The sequence below is a fragment of the Rutidosis leptorrhynchoides genome, chromosome 6 (genome assembly GCF_046630445.1).
Source record: "Rutidosis leptorrhynchoides isolate AG116_Rl617_1_P2 chromosome 6, CSIRO_AGI_Rlap_v1, whole genome shotgun sequence".
Lineage (NCBI taxonomy): Eukaryota > Viridiplantae > Streptophyta > Magnoliopsida > Asterales > Asteraceae > Rutidosis > Rutidosis leptorrhynchoides.
Window position 1 is genome coordinate 85,981,649 of NC_092338.1, and position 25,587 is coordinate 86,007,235.

General features: G+C 34.7%; 3 protein-coding genes across 4 annotated transcripts; all 3 read left to right on the forward strand.

The window, feature by feature from the left end:
• Positions 1-16,696: 16,696 nt before the first annotated feature.
• LOC139853126 (protein LURP-one-related 15-like) lies at positions 16,697-18,628 on the forward strand. Its single transcript, XM_071842503.1, has 3 exons — positions 16,697-17,005; positions 18,186-18,407; positions 18,476-18,628. The coding sequence occupies exons 1-3, from the start codon at positions 16,697-16,699 to the stop codon at positions 18,626-18,628; spliced, it is 684 nt and encodes a 227-aa protein (XP_071698604.1).
• A 548-nt stretch (positions 18,629-19,176) lies between these two features.
• On the forward strand, positions 19,177-20,349 carry LOC139852608 (protein LURP-one-related 10-like). 2 transcript variants are annotated; one of them, XM_071841917.1, is made up of 3 exons: positions 19,177-19,469; positions 19,588-19,791; positions 19,932-20,349. In XM_071841917.1, the coding sequence occupies exons 1-3, from the start codon at positions 19,236-19,238 to the stop codon at positions 20,115-20,117; spliced, it is 624 nt and encodes a 207-aa protein (XP_071698018.1). In that variant the 5' UTR covers positions 19,177-19,235; the 3' UTR covers positions 20,118-20,349. The 2 variants fall into 2 exon arrangements, with proteins under 2 accessions (XP_071698018.1, XP_071698017.1); XM_071841916.1 differs by having other exon boundaries at positions 19,182-19,469; positions 19,561-19,791.
• Positions 20,350-20,655: 306 nt separating this feature from the next.
• LOC139852607 (protein LURP-one-related 10-like) lies at positions 20,656-21,833 on the forward strand. Its single transcript, XM_071841915.1, has 3 exons — positions 20,656-20,968; positions 21,070-21,303; positions 21,410-21,833. Exons 1-3 carry the CDS (start codon positions 20,735-20,737, stop codon positions 21,614-21,616), a joined length of 675 nt encoding a protein of 224 aa, XP_071698016.1. The 5' UTR covers positions 20,656-20,734; the 3' UTR covers positions 21,617-21,833.
• Positions 21,834-25,587: the final 3,754 nt, after the last annotated feature.

The window sequence follows — 25,587 nt, forward strand, 5'->3', positions numbered from 1 at the left end:
GAGAGATTACCTAACATATCAAAGTAACAAATTTAAACTGATGCCAAAAAATGTAGAAGTGCCAAGGGTAATCAATTGGGAGCCTTTGGAAAGGATCCAACTTGCTAACTCAGTTAGACAGGATCTGATCCAAAGATATGGCAGCTCTTCTTTTCACGATGGGGAACATCTATTCACCATTTGTAGACCTGTATATAAGGAATGGTGTATTGAGCTTATGAGTTAGATGATAAAAGTTTTCTTAGATTTATACTTGGCCGTAGGATGTACAGGATGTCCATGCTGGACATGGCCAGGGCTTTGCAGATATATACTCCTAGTGAATTACTACTACTCGATTGTATGAATTTGATTTATCGTGGTGAAAGGGTAGATAGGAATTTTGACACGAACGCCGTCTGGAGGCGTATGTCAGATTATAATGTTTTCACGCTGGGAGGAAAACACTCCTACTTACATATTAACAAAGCCGAGCTTCGTATAATTCATAGATTTTTGGCTAACTCGATTACACAGGGAGGTCACAATAAGGAGAAAATGACCTTATATGATTTATTTTACCTAAAGTGTATTCGAGACCCAAGAGGCTTTGTTAATATCCCTTACTGTGTTGGTTTTTATTTGTCTAAGATGGTAGAAGGAATACAGGAAGGGGGAATAATAGGAGGAGGTATTTTTGTTACTCTCATTGGAGAGTATTTGGGTGTAGATAGGGACCAAGGGGGTCCACTTTTGGAATGTAGGGAACATGTTGAGCCTTTAGGATTGAAGGTCTATCAGGGTGCTAAGGTATTAAAGAGCATACGCAACCAGTCAGTACCCTATGAAGGTCGTCATCCACAGGTAGAGAGAGGATCAGATGAGAAAATGGAGGAAGCGGATGATATTAGGGATGTCATTAGGGAGGCTATGACTGACGTCTACCAGCGTGTAGATGAGGTAGATATGACAAACGGGGAGAGATTTAGTCGAATGGAGCAGTGGCAAGTCCGGAATGATTACGAGCATTCCAGGCAACAACAGCATGATAGATGGGACTATCATCAGCGTCAGATCATGAGCCGGCTGTCACCTCAGGATCACTACGTACCGACCCGACCCGCTTACTATCCTCCACACCAGCCCGAGATGAGACCACCATATACTCTCTACGACCCTAACCAGGCATACCAGTACACCTATCACCAACCATGGAACCCGGACGACGACATGAACTGGAACCCCTATCCAGATTGATATAGTTCCTGTTGGTAATTTTTATGAATTTTATCTTTTTAATATTTCTGTTTATTTATGTTTAAACACATTAAATTTTGATACTTTTATGTATTGTTTAATATTTTAATTATTTTGTACTAATATTTCATATTTGATTTGAAAGTGGGATTTTAAGTCCCATTTCAAAATACCATGCATGTTTATATTTGTATTGTATGTATTTTATTTCATGTACACAACAGGGTAAAACAGCGCATTTTCAAAGACTGTCATTAAGTTCAGCAAAAGCTAGCACTTTTGACGACAAAATGAAAAACAAATGTGATGTAACAACAAGACGGAATGAACAAATGATGTGCACCATTTATCATTCAGCAAATAAATGCCAATATGTTTAGAAATTTGGTAAAATTTAATCATTTTTCTACGCTAATCACCCTCAATAATTTAAATTGTTACTGATTTCTTGCAAATGAGGGCATTGCAAGATCTTAAGTGTGGGAAGGGGTTAAATTATTTAGGATTTTTTTTTAACTTATACACTTGGTTACCATTAAAAATACTAGTAACGCAGTAGTTGTATTAGAATCTAGTGCTCTCTGATAATAAAGAACAGCCCTAGTCTTATATACTGACTACCCAATTCTAGTAAAAAATTTCAAATTTTTCAATTAAATGAACTCAAAATCATGTTTATACATATTTATGAACGATAAAACTAGGTGTTAACACCGAAATTATTGTTACCTCGGAAAGGACATAAATTGAGAAACAAACCAAAATGTTAGAATTCATTTAAAATGGAATAGAGGACAATAAAAAGGCAAAGAAAGGAAAATAAAAGCCAAGTGTGGGAAAAATTTACCAAGTTATTTAAAACATATATCACATATTTTTGTAACAAATAATTGAAGATACTTTTGCTTTAGACTAAACTAATCTATTTTACCCGAAAAACTGTAATATATTTGAAAGAAAGATAGATCTACACGATGAATCAATTCCATCATTAAAAGGAAGTAAAGTCTTCCGAAAAAGAAACGCGCTTCTTGATTTAGGTCATGAAGTTGTCGTCCAGACCAGTTGTAGAGTCTACGAAAAACCTTGAAAAGTTTTCTCGAAAATCAGCTGGAAATCCACGGATCTCAGCATCAAACAGGGTCGCCAAGTGGTCAGACTTATCCTAACCATGAGAGGATCTGTCTCGTAAAATGGGGAGGGCGCCGTGCAAATTAGCTTGATAAGACTAATGAATCAGACCCCCAGAAAGGATAATCTCCTTTAAAGATCAAAAATCAGCTTTTAAGACTGATATTACTCAATCCTTGAGATTGACCTTAAAGATTAAGAATTACAAACTCATGGAATTCGATAATATCTAAACTCGAGCTTGAACGAGAAAATATTTTGATCAAAATTACAAACCGATTTGTTTTCTGAAAAACCCATTTTTAATGCGTTCATTACCATTGAACGTAAAATCCTAGGAATTCACCTGGAATTCATTAGGTCACCTGAACTAAATCGGGTGTCAACCGTAAGAACGGTGGTTGCATAGCATGGTCAAAGACAGGACCTTGTGCCAGACCGAAAAACTATAGGGTGAGCTTTACTATTGCTCCTACAAAGGATAGTAATTGCATCCGACACGTTATAGACCATAATTAAAAGCATGTCAGGGGACATTGCCTTAACAGTTGCTTGTCCAACGCTTTCCTTTACAACCGGACGGTAGTTTACCGAAAGGTAATATACGGAGCAAGTAAACTGGAAGTGTTGCTTTCCCAATACAAGTTTAGCAAGTGGGTGACACAAAACCGCAAGTTTTGAACTAAAATTTTCAATTATGAAACCCACCAAACCCACAAAAACAATTTGCAAACACCGGTGAAGGGTTATTCCGGAAAACTTATCTAGGGTAAAAACTAGATTAAATTTTTAAAAGATCAAATGTTTTCATAAAGATCCAATTTCCTAAAGAATCTAAATTTTCATAGTCATGTGGGACTGTAAACCACAACGTTACTATCATTGTTCATACCGCCGTATAGAAATCACTGATGTACAAAGTGTGAAGAATAAAGAAGTGATTCTAGTATTTTTATTTCAAGACTATATTGCTTGAGGATAAGCAACGCTCAAGTGTGGGAATATTTGATAATGATAAAAATAAACATATATTTCATAGCATTATCCCTCAAGAAAGACAAGCTTTTAGTTGCAATTGTTCTATTTACAAGTAATATTCGTTTAAATAATAAAGGTGAAGACAAAAGACAGATTCGACGAATTGAAGACGCAAACGACCAAAAAGCTCAAAAGTACAAAGTACAATCAAAGTGGTTCCAATTATTGATGAGAAACGTCTCAAAATTACAAGAGTACAAGTCGCAAAATGCAAAATACAAGATATTAAATTGTACGCAAGGACGTTCAAAATCCGGAACCGGGACCAAAGTCAACTCTCAACGCTCGACGCGACGGACCTAAAATTATGAGTCAACTATGCACAAGAATATAATATAATATTTAAATAATTATATAAATTATTTATATATTATATATATTTAAAAATAACGTCGACAAGCTAGAAAACAACCAAAGTTGAGCTGTCCCAGCAGGCCATGCGATCGCATAGCTAGCAAGAGGGATTTTCATGCGGTCGCATGACCCAAAAAGTCAGGCCACATGCCTATAAATTTCGCGGTTTTGAGCAAGTTTTATGTATTTTTCTCTTCCTATCTATCAACGTATATATATTTATATTTATATTATAATTTTAATTTTAAATTCTAATAATAAGGGTATGTTAGCGAATATTGTAAGGGTGTAAGTCGAAATTCTGTCTGTGTAACGCTACGCTATTTTTAATCATTGTAAGTTATGTTCAACCTTTTTAATTTAATGTCTCGTAGCTAAGTTATTATTATGCTTATTTAATGCCGAAGTAATCGTGATTTTGGGCTAAATATTAAAATTGGGTAATTGGGCTTTGTACCATAATTGGATTTTGGACAAAAGAGCGACACTTGCGGAAATTAGACTATGGGCTATTAATGGGCTTTATATTAACTAAATGATACCTCGTTGATTTAGTATATAGACTTATAATTTGACGTTTTTATATATAACCACATACGCTTGACTGGGTACGGTGGGCGGGATATCTATAAATACCAATAATTGTTCATTTAACCGGACTCGGGGATGGATTAATAATCAATAGACTTGTTGAAACAGGGGTGGATTACATTCAAGGGTAATTGGTGTAATTGTTAACAAAGTAGTAAAACCTTGTTTACACGCAGTCGATAACCTGGTGTATTCATTAAAAAAAGTATTAAGACCTTGTTACAATTCGAATCCCCAATTAGTTGGAATATTTGACGTCGGGAATAAGAATAATTTGACGAAGACTTTCGCACTTTATGATTATGACTGATGGACTATTATGGACAAATCCGTATGGACATATCGAATAATCCAGGACAAAGAACAATTAACCCATGGTACTAAACTAAAAACAACACGTCGAACATCATGATTACGGAAGTTTAAATAAGCATAATTCCTTTATATCATATCTAATTTCCTTTATTTCGTATTTAATTGCACTTTTAATTATCGTACTTTTTATTTATCACATTTTTATTTATCGCAACTTCGTTATCGTTATTTACTTTACGCTTTAAATTAAGTTATTTTTGTTTTTAATATTTTACATTAGGTTTTAACTGCGACTAAAGTTTTAAAAATCGACAAACCGGTCATTAAACGGTAAAAACCCCCTTTTATTATAATAATACTACTTATATATATATTTGTATTTTTTATATATCGTTAAACTTGGCTAAGTCTCTCTGTGGAACGAACCGGACTTACTAAAAACTACACTACTGTACGATTAGGTACACTACCTATAAGTGTTGTAGCAAGGTTTAGGTATATCCACTCTATAAATAAATAAATAACTTGTGTAAAATTGTATCGTATTTAATAGTTTTTCGTAGTAAAAATATAACTATTTCCTAGTACGCCTCGCACACATCAGGCGCCAAGAGAAACAGTGATATCCTACTAACGGACAGTTTTATTTGTGCGGTGTCGTTAGATCGCAGGATGTCCGGTTCGGTAGCACATAGTGTCTTCGTTTATTTATATTGTGCGGGGCCTAAATTTACTTTTACTTTCTAAGGTGTAGAATGTGTAAGTTAACCTAGTGTCGTAATTTTTTGCTGATTAACGAATTGAAGATCAAGTGGATAATTGTCTTTTAGTTAAATTACCTGGATAAAAGATAGTAGTTATTTTTTAGCTAAAAGTCGTAGGTGCAAAAAAGTAAATAAGTGGAAGGATATCCGGAGTATGCAGATCAGGGAAATGTTGACCAAGATATTAGTATTGGGTTAGGGAAAGGTAATTATGCTTATGTTAAGACCATGCTTGGAATGATGTAGATCTGGTTGGATGAGCCAATTACACAGACCTACTTGTCTCTGAACTCTCGGAGTTCTCTTTGAGCAATGAGAAGTATGTCACTTGGTCGCATAAGTGAAAGGTAACAATACCTTGGAGGTTATCCTCAGTAAAGCACTAGGTTTATTAGTGAGTTAAGCTCTAATCCTAACCCTCGTTATCAGTTTAGTTAACTGAATAACAACGTGTGGTGCTGATTGAACATTGATCACCAACGAAAGGAATCTGTCGGTTTAAGTAGGCAAAACCTTAAATGAAAACTAACAACCATTCCATCATACTAATGAGATCATATCAATTCAAATATTATACAGCATCATAGTTAATATACTGATAGTAAAGCAGACGGAAATCTAATGAATACCTAAACAGTTGATATGATTAAGACCTAAGGCAACAATCAGACAAGAACATGCAATAGGCTTGAGTCACACAGTGAAGGCACTAACTAGATATTAACAGCTCCTAAGAAGTCTCTTTGAAACAGTCAATAGGCATACTAGGTCATTCATGTCTCAATTCCTAAGTTTCGTGTCCTAAAAGCGCATTAAATGCCTCTCGGGAACTCCGGCCATACCGAGTTCATAGAATCTTCAGATACAGTATAACCAGGGGTCTTAATCCTATGAAGTAGCTAATTTCATATAGGTGGATAAGTCCTGATCACAACCTAGGTTGGTCAATCCTTAAGATGCTAGCATACAAATCTATCAGACTTCCTAGTTCAGTATTATAATAGTAATCGTACTAAATTAACATAATTACGCTAACCCAAACTTCTATCATGGTAAAATACAGATTAATTAAGCTATCATGGTAATATCGGAACGCATCATTAAACATAATAAGTAAGAATACATGTTTAATACAAAAGACAAGCGTTTCGGATAAAAACCTGAAAAGGCCGAAGAAATCTGCCCGAGATAGCAGGGACTCGCCGGGATATCCTCCGGAAAATAAAAGCTAAGCTAACTACTACTAAAAATTAACTAAAAGCTTGAAAATATGAGATGAATTACAAATTGAGTGTGTGTTGAAATGGATGGAGAAGCCCTTTAAATAGACTTGAAATTTGCCTGCAAACGGCTGGCAGGCCGTTTGGGAAGCCGTTTGGCAGGCCGTTTGCAGGGGCCGTTTACCAGGTTTGCCCGTTTAAGGTGCTCGTTTGCTCTGACCGTTTGGCTTGCTAGTTTGTTGGATCGTAACTTGATTTCTTGTCTTTCACCGTTTTCGCTCTATAATCTTCGTTTTAGCTCCGTTTTACTTGATTCTTTTTGCATCGCCTTCGAAATTACTTAATCTACAAAATCAACCGAAAAAGTAATAATTTTTCTGACAAAGTTTAAATCTATATTGTTCTAGGGCTTAATATTGGGGATAAAAATGTGACTTTTTGGCCGATATCAAGCGTCTGTTTTCCAAGGATGTGTTCGAAGTATCATGTTTATGAAATGAGTGATGAATCAAATAATGATAGTTTATGTTGATAAAGTATCATAAAAATGTTAAGTGTGTTTAAGGTATTTGTATAAAGTATACTTATTTAAAGAATGCTCCGCTTTCCGTGTTGCGCTTAGGCGTTGTGCGGCTTATAAAAATACACTTGTATTTAATTTTTTCTGCTTTTAAAATATAAATAGATTTATGCCTTTGTGATAAACCATTCTGTATGTCATGACATTATGAGATCTTTATTTTTGCCTCGGTGCCCTCTAGCGAAGTAAACACTTTACGCTAGCCTATCCCTTGCATCTATAATGTTGATACAAGAGCCTCTACCATCGGGGGCATAGAAATGCCTTGCCTTATGTAGGTAGGTATGAATGCAATGTTCTACATTCGTAATGTGTATCGCTTTGCGTGAGAAAAGATAAAATTTTATTGATATTTCATTGTCGCATATACAATATTTTGTGCAACATCTTCCTATGGGTGATCAATCCCAATCAGAAAACTACAAAAATTGCATTGTGATTTTGTCTGAACTGAGGAAAATTAAAAAACATGGTAAACAAACTGTTCTGTACGAATCAACAAGCTATTCTGCACAAATGATGGTAATATAATGTCTTCCATGCAGCGTGTTGCGTCGTGCGTTTAATGCTCCCACTTTTTGGGTGGTTTGAAATACCCATTCACATCGTTTCTGTTAAACAACTGTCTTGGCGTCCCTCCTTGAACAAAATTTTCCTGAGCTTCATAAACAACTGATCTCTCCCTTGCCGGTCCAACTTATTCAGAGTGTATCACTGCTACACCATTTGGTGTTGGGAACCGGAATTCTGCATGCGGTGTAGATGTGATTGCTCCAAATTTGCGAAGCGTTCGCCTACCAAACAATGCATTGAATCTTGATCTGCCATCAAGAACCGTAAAGTCCACAATTTTTGTTCGGACTAAAGGGTGTATTCCCAATGTTACGTCCAGCTTCACTTTACCAACTGCCTTCATTGATTCTCCCGTGATGCCAGCAATCTTCAAGTTCGTGTAGCGAAGCCTATCCTTTACGCTGAACGGATACGCTTTGAAACAATGCAAATATAAAATATCTGCTTCACTACCTATATCAGTATATATTCGAATGATGTTTCTGTTTGCAATTACAGCTGAGATAACTACAGGTTCCTCTGATAGATGCCAATTTGGAATGGTGTGAAATATGATTGGAGCATACATCCACCTCTCCGTCCTGCGTTCTCCGTCTGTTTCATTTTCCTCCACCTCATTCCATATAACCTTGATGTGCATTTCAGGGGTTGGATCCCTTTCATCATTTCTTTCTTCCCTTCTGTTCTAATCACGCCGTCCACCGTGACGCACTTTTTCTTGCCAAGCAAAACATTTGTTTGGATCATTTCTCTGGTACTTTTTCCCTGGTAAAAGATGGTTTAACTCCCCAGCTTTAATCTTTGCAATGATTTTCCTCATCAATGACTTAAAGTTATCAGTATCGTGTCCATATACTTCGTGGAAATCACACCACTTGTCACTCTGTGGTCCCTGGCGCTCTTCCATTGGTGGTGGAGGGTGAAATGTTTCCTTAACCGGTTCTGTGAACAAGATCTCTTTTGGAGTTTTAGTTAAAGCCATGATAAGTGGATGCCTGTCTAATGGCTTTCACTGGTGATAGTTGTCAGTTGGATGATTATTCCCTCTCCAACCGTGTTGATGCTTCTGATAATTGTTCTCATACCCATGTTGTCTCTGATAATTGTCATTCCTATTCCATTCTTCGCCTTGCTGCCTGAAGTTTCTTTGATAATTATCCACTCTTGAATATCCCATTTCTCCCGCTCTCAAGTGTTTCTGAGCAATAACCAATGCCTGATGCAATGCTTTTGGTACATCATAACGCAACGCGTGTACCAATCATGCAAAACGTCGCTGATTAAGACAAAATATAATCCCTGAAACAAGCTGAGATTCTGGTATGTCTGGTATCTTTTGACACTCAATAGTATAACGCTTCATGAAATCACTCAGTGATTCATTCTGGTGCATTGCTATCTCATGTGCATCAAGATGTGACAATGTACAGCTTCTCAAGCTTTGATATTGCATCACAAATTTTGCTCTTAAATCAAGGAAACTGATAATACTCCTTGGTGGTAAACTAGCAAACCACTCTCTCGCCATTTTCTGCATTACCATTGGAAACATATGGCACGTAGTTTCATCCTCCTAATGCTGTAATCTCATAACACCTTCAAACATGGTGAGAAAGTCTTCTGGATCTGTTGTGCCATCATAAACACCGATATGTGGAATTCTCAGATTTCTTGGTAATGGATAATCTGCAATTCGAGGGATAAAACATTGTGTTGACTCTGCCATTGCTGGCAGTTTGATAGCTTCATCTCCAGTAATCAAAGCAAACAAATTATCTACAGACGTTTCACGGATGGCTGGTTGTGCTAATTTCTGCTTATATCGTGATGGTGCCGTCTTGGTCAAAATTCCATCCAGTAACTTTCTTGCCATTTCCTCAGTCATAAAGAACTTCTCGTCTTCTTCTCCAAAATTCCAATCATCTTCCACAAAACCTTCGTCATTGTGTTGATTCTCAGTATCATCAACCAAAGTATTCAACTGATTGAATAACTTGAATAATTGTGATTTTGAAATTGACTTTCCTTTGCTGTTGTGCTTAACATTCATATCAGATGTCATCTTAAAAGAAACATTGTGCGTTCCTCACCTGGCTTTCCACATTCCTCCACTAGAACTTCCCATCAATGGTTTTCTCAATCGTGGTATGGTTTCGTGCACTTGGTCATCTGTTGGACCAGTGTGCAATTGGTCCTCTTCCTCCATTGAAGCTTCTTCAAGAGTTAGCTGATCCACTGGTATATTCTCAATGATGTTTTCATCAAATGGTTCGAGTGCTGTTTTTGTTGAAGTTGTTTCAGTTGCCTTCATGCTATTGGTGTTTTTGCTGGTCTTTGAGACGGATGGCGCCATTTGTTGGTATGATTTTCCGTATAGCGGCTGTAAGGTACCAGTACAAGACAATAGCCGCTCAGTGTGTGGCGTATGATGTTGATTGTTGTTTGCCCTCGAGAAATAATCTATGCAGACCCAGAACACAGATGAGAGATCCGTGGGGTGGCCTCAACCAATCTGGGAAACAATCTGTAATTGATCCGTCTAGCGTATTGCTGCTAAGCGGCTAATGTGCGTTTAGAGTTAGAAAGAACTGTGTGAGAGAGAAAGTGTACTTCTCTCTGACTGAAGTTCAAATGTCAAATGTGGTGACCCAGGGGGTCTATTTATAGGCATAGAATGTCCGAAATTCTCGGGATACACGTGTCAATCGCTGAATAGTTCTGTTACGCGAAGTATCCGAAAGGTCGGTGGCGTGTGCTGACGTGGCTGCGTGCGTTCACGCTCTAAGTTAAAGGGCTTAAGCATAGAAGCTGCCTGCAGGGCTTACGCTTGACGCTGGGCGGCCTGCTGTACGCTGGAAGGCAAACACTGAAAATCGCCAAATTTTATTATCTTTTATGCTTTTTGATCCATCTTTCTGTATGGAAATGGTGTTTTTATGCGTGTATCCCCTAGGATACACCATTAAAAGTATATTGCCCTTTGGACCATTGTTACAACTCAAATAAACTAGTTTGAGTCTAGTTGGAACATAATGATCCTTGTTACAATTTTGACTAGCTTGAACTAATCACATTTACATACATACAATGGTACATAAAACTAATGGGAGAGCACCTCTTTAATTGGGACTTCAATGACCATTATTAGTATGTTTAAATGACATTGTGTAATGGGATAAAAAGATACAACACTTGTGTATTTAATCTAAATTTGGCTTAAAATGTCATTAGGTGTGATTAGTAAAAATTAACATCTTTTGGTTCAAAACTCTTTTGAGATCAAAGAGGGCAACTATTATAAGTTTGTTTAAAAAGGTTTTATAAATTATAGATGCCTCAAAGTGGTCTAACTTAAAGTGGATGAATTTGGTAACAGAGAAAACTGCGGTCGAGCTGCGGTTGACCTTGAGGTTAGCCGTAGATTGACAGTTTTAGAAAAACTTGAAATCGTTGGTACAGGACACACACGGTCAGGTTCACGGTCGACCGTGGTGCAGCCGCGTACCATTTTTACCAAGATGATTACTTATGCATTGGTCTTTTGCTAGAGATAGTTTAGGCTTCTGAACTCATATCGTCTTACATATGATTAACCACTTATCTCTTTTGTGTCATCATTAAAACAAAGTGATTAACTTTTGAATATTATGATTAGAATCTTAACCAACACTCTTAAAACTAAGGCAAGGATATAGACAAATAATAAAGGCACTTAAACTAAGGCGGGAAAGGTTATAGTCCTATAGATTTCTAAGGCACCCTAACTAGCACCTAAGGCACACATAAAATGCAATCCTGGTTCTCTATAACAACCTGACTCTGATACCAATCTGTCACACCCCCTAAATGGGACCGGGGGTCATATGTGACTAACCAATATATATATATATATATATATATATATATATATATATATATATATATATATATACGACTCTAAATGAGACGTTTTTATTAAAAACTAATGTATTTAAAGCAGCGGAAATAAACTGTCATTACAAATGATAAACCAAAATGTAAATGAAATTGTTTTAATGCATAATATAAATAATGAATGCGGACTCCATAGCAGCCAGGTCCAAGTACAAGTAATCTTTTAGCAATCTTCACCTGAGACAAAATAATCTTAAAGTGTCAACCAAAAATGGTTGAGTGAACAACATAGGTTTATAATCATTTAGATTACAAGATTTAGTTATAAAGTTTGATGTAGAGGCATCGTTCAAAAGTAAGTGTTGAAGTTATGATATCGAGACTAAACCTAAGTTACCCTAACACTTTGTTCGTTCGTGTCGTGGAATCATTAACATGTATCCATTGACCAACAGTCAACTAGATAGAGACGTCGCTCTTAGTAGGCCTACTCACATTAACTAAGTTTGCGTTCACTAAGAAATTAACGATATCATGTGTAACATCTCAGGTAAACGTTCCCCGTAGCATGATATTGTGCGCTTTGCCCGTAGGTGCACGGATTTTTCTTGGCAACCACACACGACGAGCACTTTTCCAGAAGGTCACCCATCCTGGTAGTGCTCTCACCTGAGCACGCTTAACTGCAGAGTTCTCATGAGATCTGCTGTGCTTGTGGTCCCAAAACGCGTCATGCTAGGAAAGGTCTCCACACCCTTATAAGGCATGCTTCGTTCCCCTCTCCAACCGATGTGGGACGGATGTAACACGGATGTTACAATCCTCCCCCCTAATGGGACACAGCATCCTCGCTGTGCACGTTTGGTCCGAAACCTGGCTCTGATACCATCTATAACACCCCGCCAAATTTCCATTTAACGGCGTGTTAATCAAGGTCCCACAGTTAACAGTTACTCCCTCTATATGAGACGTTTAAAGCAATCGCATTTAATTTTATGAAAAGCTGACTTCCAAAAACATAAGTCAATAATCCCAAAATAGAAACACTGTTGTGATCGTAACCATAAGCCAACGGTATTTAAACAGTTATAAAAGTTTTAAATGCGAAAGTAAATAATGTTCTTTAAATAGTATGCTGACTCCACGGCCAGACCATGCAAGAAACATAGCAGAAGTCTACCTCTTAAGGACCTGAGAATAAAACACGCAAAAACAGGTCAACAAATAATGTTGGTGAATCTACAGGTTTAAAGTAAAGTAACAGTATCTGAAAAACAGTTATCAGAAAAATAGTTTAGTTTCCTTGACCACGAGATTTTACAAGTACAACTCCAAGTTGCGAAACGTTTGCATAATCTATGAGCACCTGAATACTAGCAATGACCCGAGTATAGAATCCACTATACCCGCCTTTACCTCATAAAATGTTATACACTTGTTCGAGTGTATCTAATGTTCAAAGTAAATGCACCACAGTTAATATTGTAGGGTGAGGTTGTCAACATAACGGATCCGTCCATCTAAATTGTGCTTACACCGATGATATTAAAAGTATTCAAGCTAGAGGCTTTTTGAACAAACTCAATATGCATATATAGTACTCGTGTCAATACAAAAGCATTTGATAATGTAAGTACAACAACGTGTATTCTCATCCCTGAAAATACATAAAAAGCGGGATTGTAGACTCACCTTTGAATAAGCTTGGATTGAAAGACAAACGACTTGTACGGTTTATAGCCGAGTAATGCAACCTAAGTATACGTATTTAGGTTAGTCAATAAATATGTCTTAAACAAGTTTGGTTTCATAGTATAAGTTGTCTTATTGCTCGACTCGGCGCGTTTCAAAGTAAAAGTCAACATATAGTCAACTAGATCATGCAAGTCAAACAAAGTCAACCGAAGTCAAACTGAAAGTCAAACTTGGTCAAAGTAGTCAACTAAAGTCAACATCAGTAGGTTCATGTCAAATGTTGGTCAACATGTCAAACCTAAGTCAAACAACACGTTTTAGATCATAATTGGTCAATTTCACAATTTCAGTTTATCGTTGTGCACAAAGTTCATGTACATGTAGCAAACTTAGCATATTATCTAATAGTGCAAAATTCAAGTTAACATGGAAAACTCCAGATCATAAGTATACTCAAAATCGATTCCAAAAATTCCTGCCAGGGTCTCATATGATAATTAAAAGTTAGGAATCAGAAGGGGTACATTTGTAGTTTGCCAAATCAGTTTCTGACCTCGCACTGATTTCGTTTTGGCTATAACCGGAGCTAGGGACATGAAATTGATACAAGACTAGTTTCCATGGTTCAAGGAAAAGTCAAACTAACACATATCAAAAGTTGAAAAATTTTTGTTTAGCCAATTTGTACAGTTTATTCGTGCAAGTTGAATGTTCAGTTTTCAGCTCAATTCGGAAGTTACACAAAGTATGACCCTATTGTGCCCAATGAATAAGTTTTTGGAGGTTGCAATAAAGAGGTGTGAGATTTTTTTTCTCATTCACACATACACACACACACATATATAGTGGTAGGATCAAGAGGGAAGTAACCAATCGGGGGGAAGCAAAATTTATTTATTTTTTTCGTTTTTTGAAAAAACTTTGTTCACGAACATTATAGATTGGATGAAAATATGAACATTTAATAAAGACACTTTGTGATAAATGTTTTTATTCTGCCGAAAAAACGCTCGAAGAAGTAATATATAACAATTATCGTGTTTTTCGAGCGTATGCTGAGATTTTAGATATTAGGGTTTATAGGGTTTAGAAATTAGGGCTTAGGGTTTAGATTTAGGGTTTAGATTTAGGATTTAGATTGAGTTTTTAACACAAACGGTTTAGAGTTTAGGGTTTAGGGTTTGGGGTTTTGGGTTTATGGATTAGGGTTTAGATATTAGGGTTTAGGGTTTAGGGTTTGGGGTTTTGGGTTTATGGAATAAACTCAAAACACCAAACCCTAAACCCTAAACCCTAAACTTTAAATCGGGCTAAATTTTACTTCACAAAACATGAATAAAAAACGTTAACATTTTTCACGATCAATATTTTTTTGAACAGCGATTGGGATCACCTGAGGGGGACTAAACCATCCGTTGCGATCATCTCCCGTTTCGACTATGCCGATGCAGCGATAATAACCCCACCCCCATCGCTGCCCGGGAGGAAACCTTGAAACCGATCCAAGGGCACGGCCAAGTAAAACCCCCTCCCTTTTACCCCCCAAATGATATGGGAAATGTGTCATGGGTGGATACTTCATGGCAGGGATGAAATTGTGTTTTTAATATGTAGTCAACAGGGGTCGAACTCCTGACCTCCCCTAAAGGAGGCAGGCCACCAACCGCTGGACCACATCACAACTTCTTTTCACGGTCAATATTATCTTGAATGTTATTTTTGTCGATCGTTTTCCCGCCTAAATAATAACATTCATCACGAAGTATCTTTTTTAAATGTTCATATTTTCGTGTGATCTTGATGCCTGAAAAAAAATTCCAAAAAAACGAAGAAGAAAAAATTTTTGCTTCCCCCCACTTCCCCCCGATTGGTTACTTCCCCATTGATCCTGCCCATATATATATATATATATATATATATATATATATATATATATATATATATATATATATATATATATATATATATAGTGGTTGGATCAAGAGGGAAGTAATCATTCGGGAGAAGCGGGGGGAAACAAAAAAAAATTTCGTTTTTTGAAAAAACTTTGTTCACGAACATTATAGATGAGATGAAAATATGAACATTTAGTAGAGACACTTTGTGATAAATGTTTTTATTTTGGCGGGAAAATGCTCGAAGAAGTAATATATAACAATTATCGTGTTTTTCGAGCGTATTTTGAGGTTTTAGCTATTGGGGTTTAGATATTAGGGTTTATAGGGTTTATATATTAGGGTTTAGAAATTTAGGGTTTATGGTTTAGATTTAGGGTTTAGATTTAGGATTTAAATTGAGTTTTTAACACGAACGGTTTAGAGTTTAGGGTTTAGGGTTTGGTGTTTTGGGTTTATTCGGGCTAAATTTTACTTCACAAAATATGAAGAAAAAAAAAACGTTCATATTCTTCACGAACAATATTATCTTGAATGTTATTTTTGTCGATCGTTTTCCCGCCTAAATAATAACATTCATCACGAAGTGTCTCTTCTAAATGTTCATATTTTCGTGTGATCTTGATGCCGGAAAAAAAATTTCAAAAAAAAACGGAAAAAAAAAAATTTGCTTCCCCCCGCTTCCCCCCGATTGGTTACTTCCCCATTGATCCTGCCCATATATATATATATATATATATATATATATATATATATATATATATATATATATATATATATATATATATATATATATATATATATATATATATATATATATATATATATATATATATATATATATCATCTATTTTTTCTCACTAAACTTTTCAATCAAATTTTAGCATATGACTCAAAATCTTTCCACTCTTATTAAACAATAAAATTTGACGATCTCTTTTATTACCTTCACTTAATCACTCCATGACATTATCACATCGCTCAAAAAGTATACCATATAATTCCACCTCACCATTAAGGTTAAAAATGGTCTTACAAGAAATGATTATAAAAACCATATTATCAAAGGGATCAAAATTTGCTCATATAAAGTTAAAAGTTACATTACTATTTTTAGTACAAAAAATAACCCTCAAAACATTTTCACGTATAGAATGGATGGAGCAAACAACATTACTTTGATCAAGTCAATGAAAAGTGACCATAACAATTGATGAAAAACCGCAAACTTCGGACAAATCCGTTATATCTGAAGAAAGATGGCCGTAATTCAACTTTTATTCATTCCTAATGAAATCGTACATATTTCATAAACAACATACCACTGCAACGGTCTCACGCTGGCTAAGCTTCATCCCATGTAGCGGTGATCGAACATAACATATATCCAATATCATTTATTAATTTTTTTTATTAATTATAATCATCAAAATGTCGAGCCCATACTCGAGTGGTTCGACGATGTCTAGCCCATGTTATTCATCCGATGATGATATGTCTAGAAAAGGAACCCCGGATCGAGTATTCAAGGAGCCTGAATACCCGGTGGTAATTGTAGATCAGAAATATTGTGCAAATTATCCGCTTCAGTTAACTTTTGAGAAGAATCATGAGGTTGAAGATAAATTTAAAATCAGTGATGACGATGGAAATGTAATATTTAAGGCTAGGAAGAAAAAAAATGGTTGTCGAGTTATGGTAGACGAATCCGATCAACCAGTTATCTCCTTCACAACAAAAGTAATTTCTTCTTTCTTCTATGGACTTTTTTGAACCGATGATCCCTCATTTATACATCAATTTACATGCCGCGTCCTTGACACTTGTTTTTTAGCTTCAGTGGTACTTGATTTTACAAATGTTGCCATGAAGGTCCCTCCGTTTATTTTTTTGTTAAAAATGTCTGTTAAATGTCATCACGTGATGTCGTTTAAACTGGATTAAACGTCATAAAACATCATCACGTGTTAATCACGTGATGACACATAACAGACAATTTTAACGGAAATAGACGGAGGGACCACAAAAGCAACATTAGTAAAATCAAGGGACCACTGGAGCTAAAGAGAATTGACAGGGATGTGGCATACATATTGATGTTTAAACGAGGAACTACCAACGCAAAAAAAAAAAAAAAAAAAAAAAAAAAAAAAAAAAAAAAAACTTATTTTATTAGCAAATACTTAAAAGAAAAAAACCTAATGATTGTGTATAATTAAATTATTAAATTAAACTTAATCTCGAAATAATTTATTTATCTTTCCAAGATATATATCGTTGATACACTTCATATGGTACGTTTTGCCCCTTTTTTAATAACGAGAGAATAGAATGCCGATAAGACCTTTCCTAACTGTTCGTTAGTTTTCATCCGTCATCCTACATGGCAAATGGAGCATTAGTAGGTATTTAGGCGGAATGTGTTTGAGCGTGAGTTTTAATTTCAACCAATCAAATTCAAGTGCTTTTTTATAATTAATATTTAATTATTTTCAACCAATTTCCAATCAGATTTTATCATATCATCGTACCAATATTTGACACATAAAACTAATACAAGGGTTAAAAAATATTATAAAATGTCATTGTCATGTTACAGGCAGATTGCACTTTTGACAAAAAAGAAAGTGCACTAACTGTCTTGACATCACAATCACGGTTAGAAATTGTCTAATATGGGACAATTTTTTTCCAACTTTTTGAGGGGCGTTTTTCTGGAATGAAACGGCATATGAGGGACGTTTTGGGTTATTTTATGGGTGTGGAGCCCAATTTTTGACTGTTGTGCAAAATTTATCTATTTACTGAATGATCATCCATAATGTAATAGGCATTTACAACTGATAGATGACTTAATCAATAGGATTTTACAGCACAATACTGCCAATGATTCATATAATTCGATTGATACATAATGCAGCACATCACTATGCATAGAAGACGTCAAGCGTACAAAGGAGATCACCATGAACATAAAAGACTTTTCACCGTCAAGAAGACACGAGGCTACAAGTCACTTCGCTATGACGTTTTCATGACTTCTAATCTCACCGAAAGTACATTTAATTACAGAGTTTATGACAATTTTAAGGATGGAACTTCTATAATATTTGCTCAAGATAAAACTACAGTTCTGGCTCAGGTAACACATTAATTAAAGCTTAAATTACACCAAAAAATGATATTAATAACTGTCACTGGAATGTGCAGTTGCATACTCAAGTTACACGCAAAAAAGAAGTGAAAAAAGAAGATAAGTTTTCTGTGTCGGTGTCTCCGAATGTGGATAAAGCTTTTGTTTCGGCACTTCTTATAGTTCGAGAAGAGGTTAGAAAGTCAAGGTATAAAGGCTACGAAAGCTAAGGACAAATACGCACAGACGATTAAAAACCAAATGTTATTCCTGCATAGAAAGGAATCATTGTTCAATTATAATGAACATGTTTCCTTGTAGTTTGTATTTTATTTTTATTTATTTATGTTTCTAAAGAATAGGATTTGGGATAACAACACCACAGGGCAACAATATTTACCTGTTGACTGAATGTTCATCGTAAATTGTTAATATTTTCCATTTTTTTTTTCCTATTATGTTGCTTACATTAATATTATTCTTGTAGATGAACAAAATTGTTTCAAATGAAGAGAAGTTTATAATTGACAAATTTATGCTAACTATTTATCGGAATAGCATAGATAAACAACAATGAGTGCGGTCACAAATGACAAATGAATGGACTTTGAATTTGTGACCGCACTTATGGATGATGTGATGGTATGAAAAGCATAGATAAACAGTTGACAAAGAACATAGCTAAAAAAAATGTACTTGTACTTGGTCCAAATTACTTCCCTACACGATACCTATGAGTTGACAATGTCTCTTTAATTAGTGATGTTATTAAAATCATCTCAACAAGTCATGCTATTTAATTTCAGAAAAAGAAAAATTTGTGTGTGATGATTAATAATGGCTCAAGGAAACGATTCACATGTTTTCGTTCCAGTTTCTGTGATAGGGACTCAGTTCATTGCACCATATCCACTCGAAGTTAAAATCGAAAAAAATTCACAAGGAAATTTTGTGATCTCAGATATTAACAGCAAAACTATACTCAAAGTAAAACCATGTGACACAAGCTTTCATCGTCAGCGGTTGCTACTGGATGCTAACGACATACCCCTTGTAATGATGCGAGAAAAAGTATGTACAAAACATAATTCTCTATTATTAGTTTATTTGTTATTATTTGATGCTAAATTTGCAGTTTAAATGGTCTATAACTAATTGTTAGAATATGAGTGAGCATAACCGATGGAAGGTATATAGGGGTGAAAGTAAAGCCAAAGAAGATATGATATTTAGCACAAAAACAGAACACATGATCCACTTTAAGACCCGACTAAATGTGTACTTGGCAAACAAAATGAGTAACAAGGATGATTTTGATTTCAAGATCGAAGGAAACTGGTCTGATAGAAGTTGTGATATTTATATAGGAGATTCTTCAACAGCTATAGCCCAAGTAATTTTCATACTTGTTGCTTTAAATATTCATATAGATGGCATTTTTATGCTATTTTCAGTTATGCGCATACAGCTAATAGAATTATAGAAATACATATGCATAGCTTGAATGAAGTTAATTTTTTCCTATTCTTGCAGGTTAATAAAGTGCAACCATTACATAATGTGAAGTTACCTAAGGACAACTTTATGGTAACGATTTATCGTAACGTGGATTATGCATTTGTGGTTGCACTTATTGTGATTGTTGATTCTATGAAAAGCTCTGATCCAAAGGAAGTTGGTGCTGGATTTGGTGGAGGCCCGGCACTTTTCCCCTTTTAGTCATGTTAGTTTCATTGTCTGTGTTGCGCCTTCACTATTGGTCTTGAAGTTCAACTTGCTCGTGTTAGGGTGCTTGTTGATTTCCATTTTAAGCGTGACATGATACTCGGTTTATTGTTTGGTGTTTGTAACATCTTGCGTACATTAATCTTTTGTATTTGCATTTGAAAAAGGAAAATGAACCGATGCCTATTTGTAGATACGTACATTTTCTGTTTGGTGAAAACTCATGTCCCACATCTGATCGTATAAGAAAATAATGTATGGTTATAACTATATGAGTTAGCACAAACAATATATTATATTATATATAATAATATTTGTGGACGCAGTAATTGATTAAAAGGGTAATTGATTAAAAGGGTTGTGTTGTTGTTGGTAGCTCTCAAAAGTTCTTTTAAAATATTTTACACACAAAACTTGGTCAATATAATACAACTAGTTTATAAAAATAACATTCTGGTTAAACTTGGTCAAAATATTCCACCTAAAACAAAACTACTGACTTTACAAAATCATTTAATCCTATAATAATGATCAGTCAATAATGACATCTGATTAACAAATCTTAAACTCACACACTTTTACAATACACACACTGTCCATCTCCCTACCTGATGGCTCAACCTATCGACGAGTGTTCAATCGTTCCAGTTTGTGTAATCGGCTCTCAATTCGTAACACCAGATACCATACAAATCATAGTCGATACAAATTCGCAAGGCAACATTGTGGTCACGGATAATAACCATAGAATCATGCTTAAAGTAAAACCATGTGACACAAGATTTCATCGTCAACGTTTACTTCTCCATGCTGACGACACACCCATAGCTATGCTACGAAGCAAGGTGATTTTTATTTGCTTGTTTTAATTGTATTCTTTATATGGTTATGGTTTTGATGCGACTCGACGATAATAAATGATATTAATTTATGGTTTAATACGCAGTTGATGACAGAGCATAAACGATGGAAAGTATATAAAGGGGATAGTAAAACAAATTCAGATATGATATTTAGCACAAAAGCAGCACACCCGTTCCAAATTAAAAATAGAAGTCACATACATGTGTTTATGGCAAACAAAATTAAAGAAAGATTAGGTGATTTCTTAATCAAAGGAAGCTGGTCCAAGAGAAACTGTACAATCTCGAAGAGGGATTCGTCGATTATGATCGCCAGTGTATGTGTTTTTCGAACTTTTACCTGGTTTTCTGGTAATTGTCATAGTTTGAGATATTTAAGTGTGATTATATGGATCAAACTGAAGAAAGGATTTGATCTTGCAGATGGATACAATGGATGTACCGGAGAATGTAAGGTTTGTTAAGGACAAATTTAAGTTGAAAGTTTGTGCGAACGTGGATTATGCATTCATAGTTGCACTTATTGCGATTGTTGATGCAATTAAAAGATACACATTAACCAATCAAATGGTTGAATTAGCTACTGATAGTGTGATTGAAGCTGCTCTTGGTGGATTTGGTCCCTCATAAATCATAATAGCTGACTATTGTAAGATTATGTTTAGACCATATCATATGTTTTATCTAGTTCTTTAGTAATGTTCAAAATTTAGTGTGTGAAAGTTAATAAATTAATACGGAGTATTTAATATTTAAAATTAAAGCATTATTATTATGAGTAAATTAGTCCGAGATGAATCTATTGTCTCTCTTCTAGTCTTCCCTCCACGAGTAGATATTTACTATTGAATGATTTCAAACCCTATAATTATGTTGCTATATTTTTACTATCGTATACTGTAAACCAAATCAACAATATCCAAAAAGTCAATATCTCATATTATTATAGATAGGTAGTCTCTTACATTGCGGGCTACGATAAGTAGTGCTTATAAGCAGACAGTGCTGTTTGAATGAGCAGGCTTGCCAACAACTTTCTGAAACTTTCTTCATATATACCTGTTTCTGTTGAAAAAATAGGAGGAAGGGATCAAAACTGTACGACACTTCCTATGGTACTATGTGTAAAAACTGCATCCGTATGTTGTGAAGGCGGATTCCTTGCCACTAAAAATCCAAGTTGGCTAATATGATGTGCATTTTTCAATGAGTTATCCTTAATACGTAAAACCCCCTTTGACTCATAATTGAAAAACGGCAAGAATTTTTTTTTTTTTTACTATACTGCGCGGTGCCCCATATGGCTGGCGTAGCACAACAGAAAACAGTATCAGTAGAAATGATGTTGACTCATTCTGAAACCTTGTCGAGCGCGCCCTGTACAACAGAATTAGAATTCAGCCAGTTTCAACATTTTTGACCCAAATCTAAACATCCAATTCGACACCTGCTAATTATCCAAAACATAAACATTTCTGAAATATTCAAATCAACATTTACAGCAAGTTTTAGAATCACTCCTATAACTAGCTTCAAAACGACCCATTTCAAACTAGAAAAGTTAACCTGACCATTTCAACATTACAAGTATATCAAGAGCATAGTTCTTGGGACGTTTTAATCCCACCCCACAAGCATCAATGAAAATCTATCCATCAAAGGTACCCTTACCCTTGTCCAAACCGGAACATATAAAAAGGTAAACAACAACAATGGTAAGCAAAACGCTTAGTGAATACATCATATACATACAATTCAATAAACTCAAAGAGATAGGTAAATCCGCATACAATATTCACAACCTCAAGCATACAACCAAACAAACAAACAATCAACACAAACTCACAAGGTTTGTCACGTCCTCCCAGGAACCAAACCTTATGATTGGTATGAATGTATGACATGTCACATCCTCCCGCGAACCATGCCAATACCCGCTTGTCACATCCCCCCGGGAACCAAGCTATCGACGGTTAACCATGGATCATAAACTCGTCACATCCCCTACGGGAACCGAGCCGTCATCAATATGAGAACTTGTAACATCCCCAATGGGAACCAAGTCTCCTCTCCAACCACAAATTCACATATCAATGCAAACTTACCAAATTGTATGCATATAATGTACTCACCTCAAATCCAATCAAGAATTAACACACTTCTAAGCAATAACAAGTCACAAACTTCAAGCACAATCACCTAATTATCAACAATTACATACACACATATCACAATCTATTCATCACTAGTCAACAAGACCAACAACTAAAATAAGACATCCAATTGACCCACAAAAACCCATTTTGACACCATTAAGACTAAAACCCAAGACTTACAATTTGTAAGTCTTCTTATCTCATCACCAATTTCATTACCTATATAATTTACTTTAAAGATTTCTTAGTCAACCAAGGTCAAAATCAGATTTTTTACTTTACTCAACAAGTACTAATTACAAGCGTTCATTTGACTAATTCGCCATCTTTACAAACCACAATTTCATAACCTCTAACCCTAATTTTCGAATTAGGGTTTCAATGTAACCAAAAACCTTAATTCAGAACTATATTAACTTCATTAATCAACAAAATTTCAAAGTAGGAAGCATAAAAGTTCATACCTCAATTTAGGGTTTCAAAAACCCTCAAAATCACAAAGAGGATGAAGATGATGAAGAATCAAGGTTCCTAATAGTGCTAGCAAGTGTTGGAGATGTTGTTTACACTCATAGATCAAGATGCATGAAAGAAATTTAGGGTTTTTGGTGTGATTCTTACGAAATCGCCAAGCTCTCCAACACACAGCTTTGTGATTAAAATGGGTTGCTGACCAGATTTGTAAAAGAGGCTTTTTAACTCAATTTTTCACTTTTTACCCTGCCCATAAAACCTCTTTGCACCCCAAGTCCCATTTTTTCTTACAAGTCAGGTCCTTTTCTTAACCAAAGTTAAGTCAGCTAATAACATTTAAAATAAAATAATACCTCAAAATATTGGAATGTTACATTACCGTCATGATTTAACAGACGAGAAGTTTAGATTCTCTCCCTGTTGATAATTAAATTCTAACGTCATGATTTAACAGACGAAGATTGCATCCAAGATTCGGACTTGTGAAGTGGAGCGTTGATACGTTTGTTGTTAAATATTATGTTATTGACATCCAAAGATCCGAATGTGAGTAGCTAAACATACATTCCACAGTGGGCTCAATTTCCAATACTTGCTTTTGCAATGCAGAAGCAATAGATTTGACACCCATTGCTGAAATAGCTATTGAATCAGCAACACAGCTGAAGTACGGTCATTTTCTTAATGTCGGATGACGTCATTTTGCTCAAGCGTGGAATTGCTTTATTGTAGAGTGTAGTAGAACAGTTGGGGCATACTCTAGTCCTGAGAGGCACCTCTTATTTAAATTTTTTAATTTAAACTATAGACTTTACTTACCCTTATTTTAAAGTATATAAATTAGTATTTGATCAATTAGGAAAGATGTTAATAGGAATTAAAACTAAATCATCATTAAGCTTAGAATTTATTTCTTACCATTTATCTATTACTAGTTAAAGGTCCGTAAAATTTACAAGTTTTGTCAGAAAACTAGATAACTATCTTTGTTAGCAAAAACGATTACTAATAACAATATTAGTAACGATTTGATACATGTTTAGCAATAAACTCAAGATAATTACCCTGAAACGGTGATCATAAGCACATACTTTCTTGCGAGAATCGGAAATTTAGAGGTTCGATTTTCGACCATAAAAGAAGCACAATTGAGTTTAATTACTGATCCTAACTATTTTAACAAGAGATGTTCGTATCACAAGAAAAGAGGATGTGAGAATCTGCATATACGTATGAACAGATTATATAATAAAACATCAAATTGATCGGGTGGGTGGGCCTGTCAGTGACCTTAATACCGCCGTTCAAACTTTTTTTGAAGATAAATCAAAACGGATAAATAATTTGATATTATTTTATATATATCAAAAATCGAAAACGATTTATAGATATTAGGAATCGACGATTTTATATCTTAATTGAATAGAATATATAATTTTATAACCTTATAATAAATTATTGTCTATAAAAGTTGTAACCATCATACCTTTAACTAAACTACATTGTGATTAAATGAATTTCAAAATCCTAATCTCACATATATCAAAAGCTCTGATTCACAATTGTTAATCATATTGATTTATTATTGCAATTACAATAAAAATTAAACAAAGTCATTATAATTATATTATATTATTATATTATAATTATAATTATATTACATAATTATTATATTATATTATATTATATTATATTATATTATATTATTTTATATTATATTATATTATATTATATTATAATTATATTATATTATATTATATTATATTACAATTATATTATATTATATTATATTATATTATATTATATTATATTATATTATATTATATTATATTATATTATATTATATTATATTATATTATAATTATATTATAATTATATTATAATACATACTAAACGCCATGCGCCTTTTACTATTCATTACGATTATATTATATTACAACATATACTGAAAGCCATGAGCCTTTTACGATT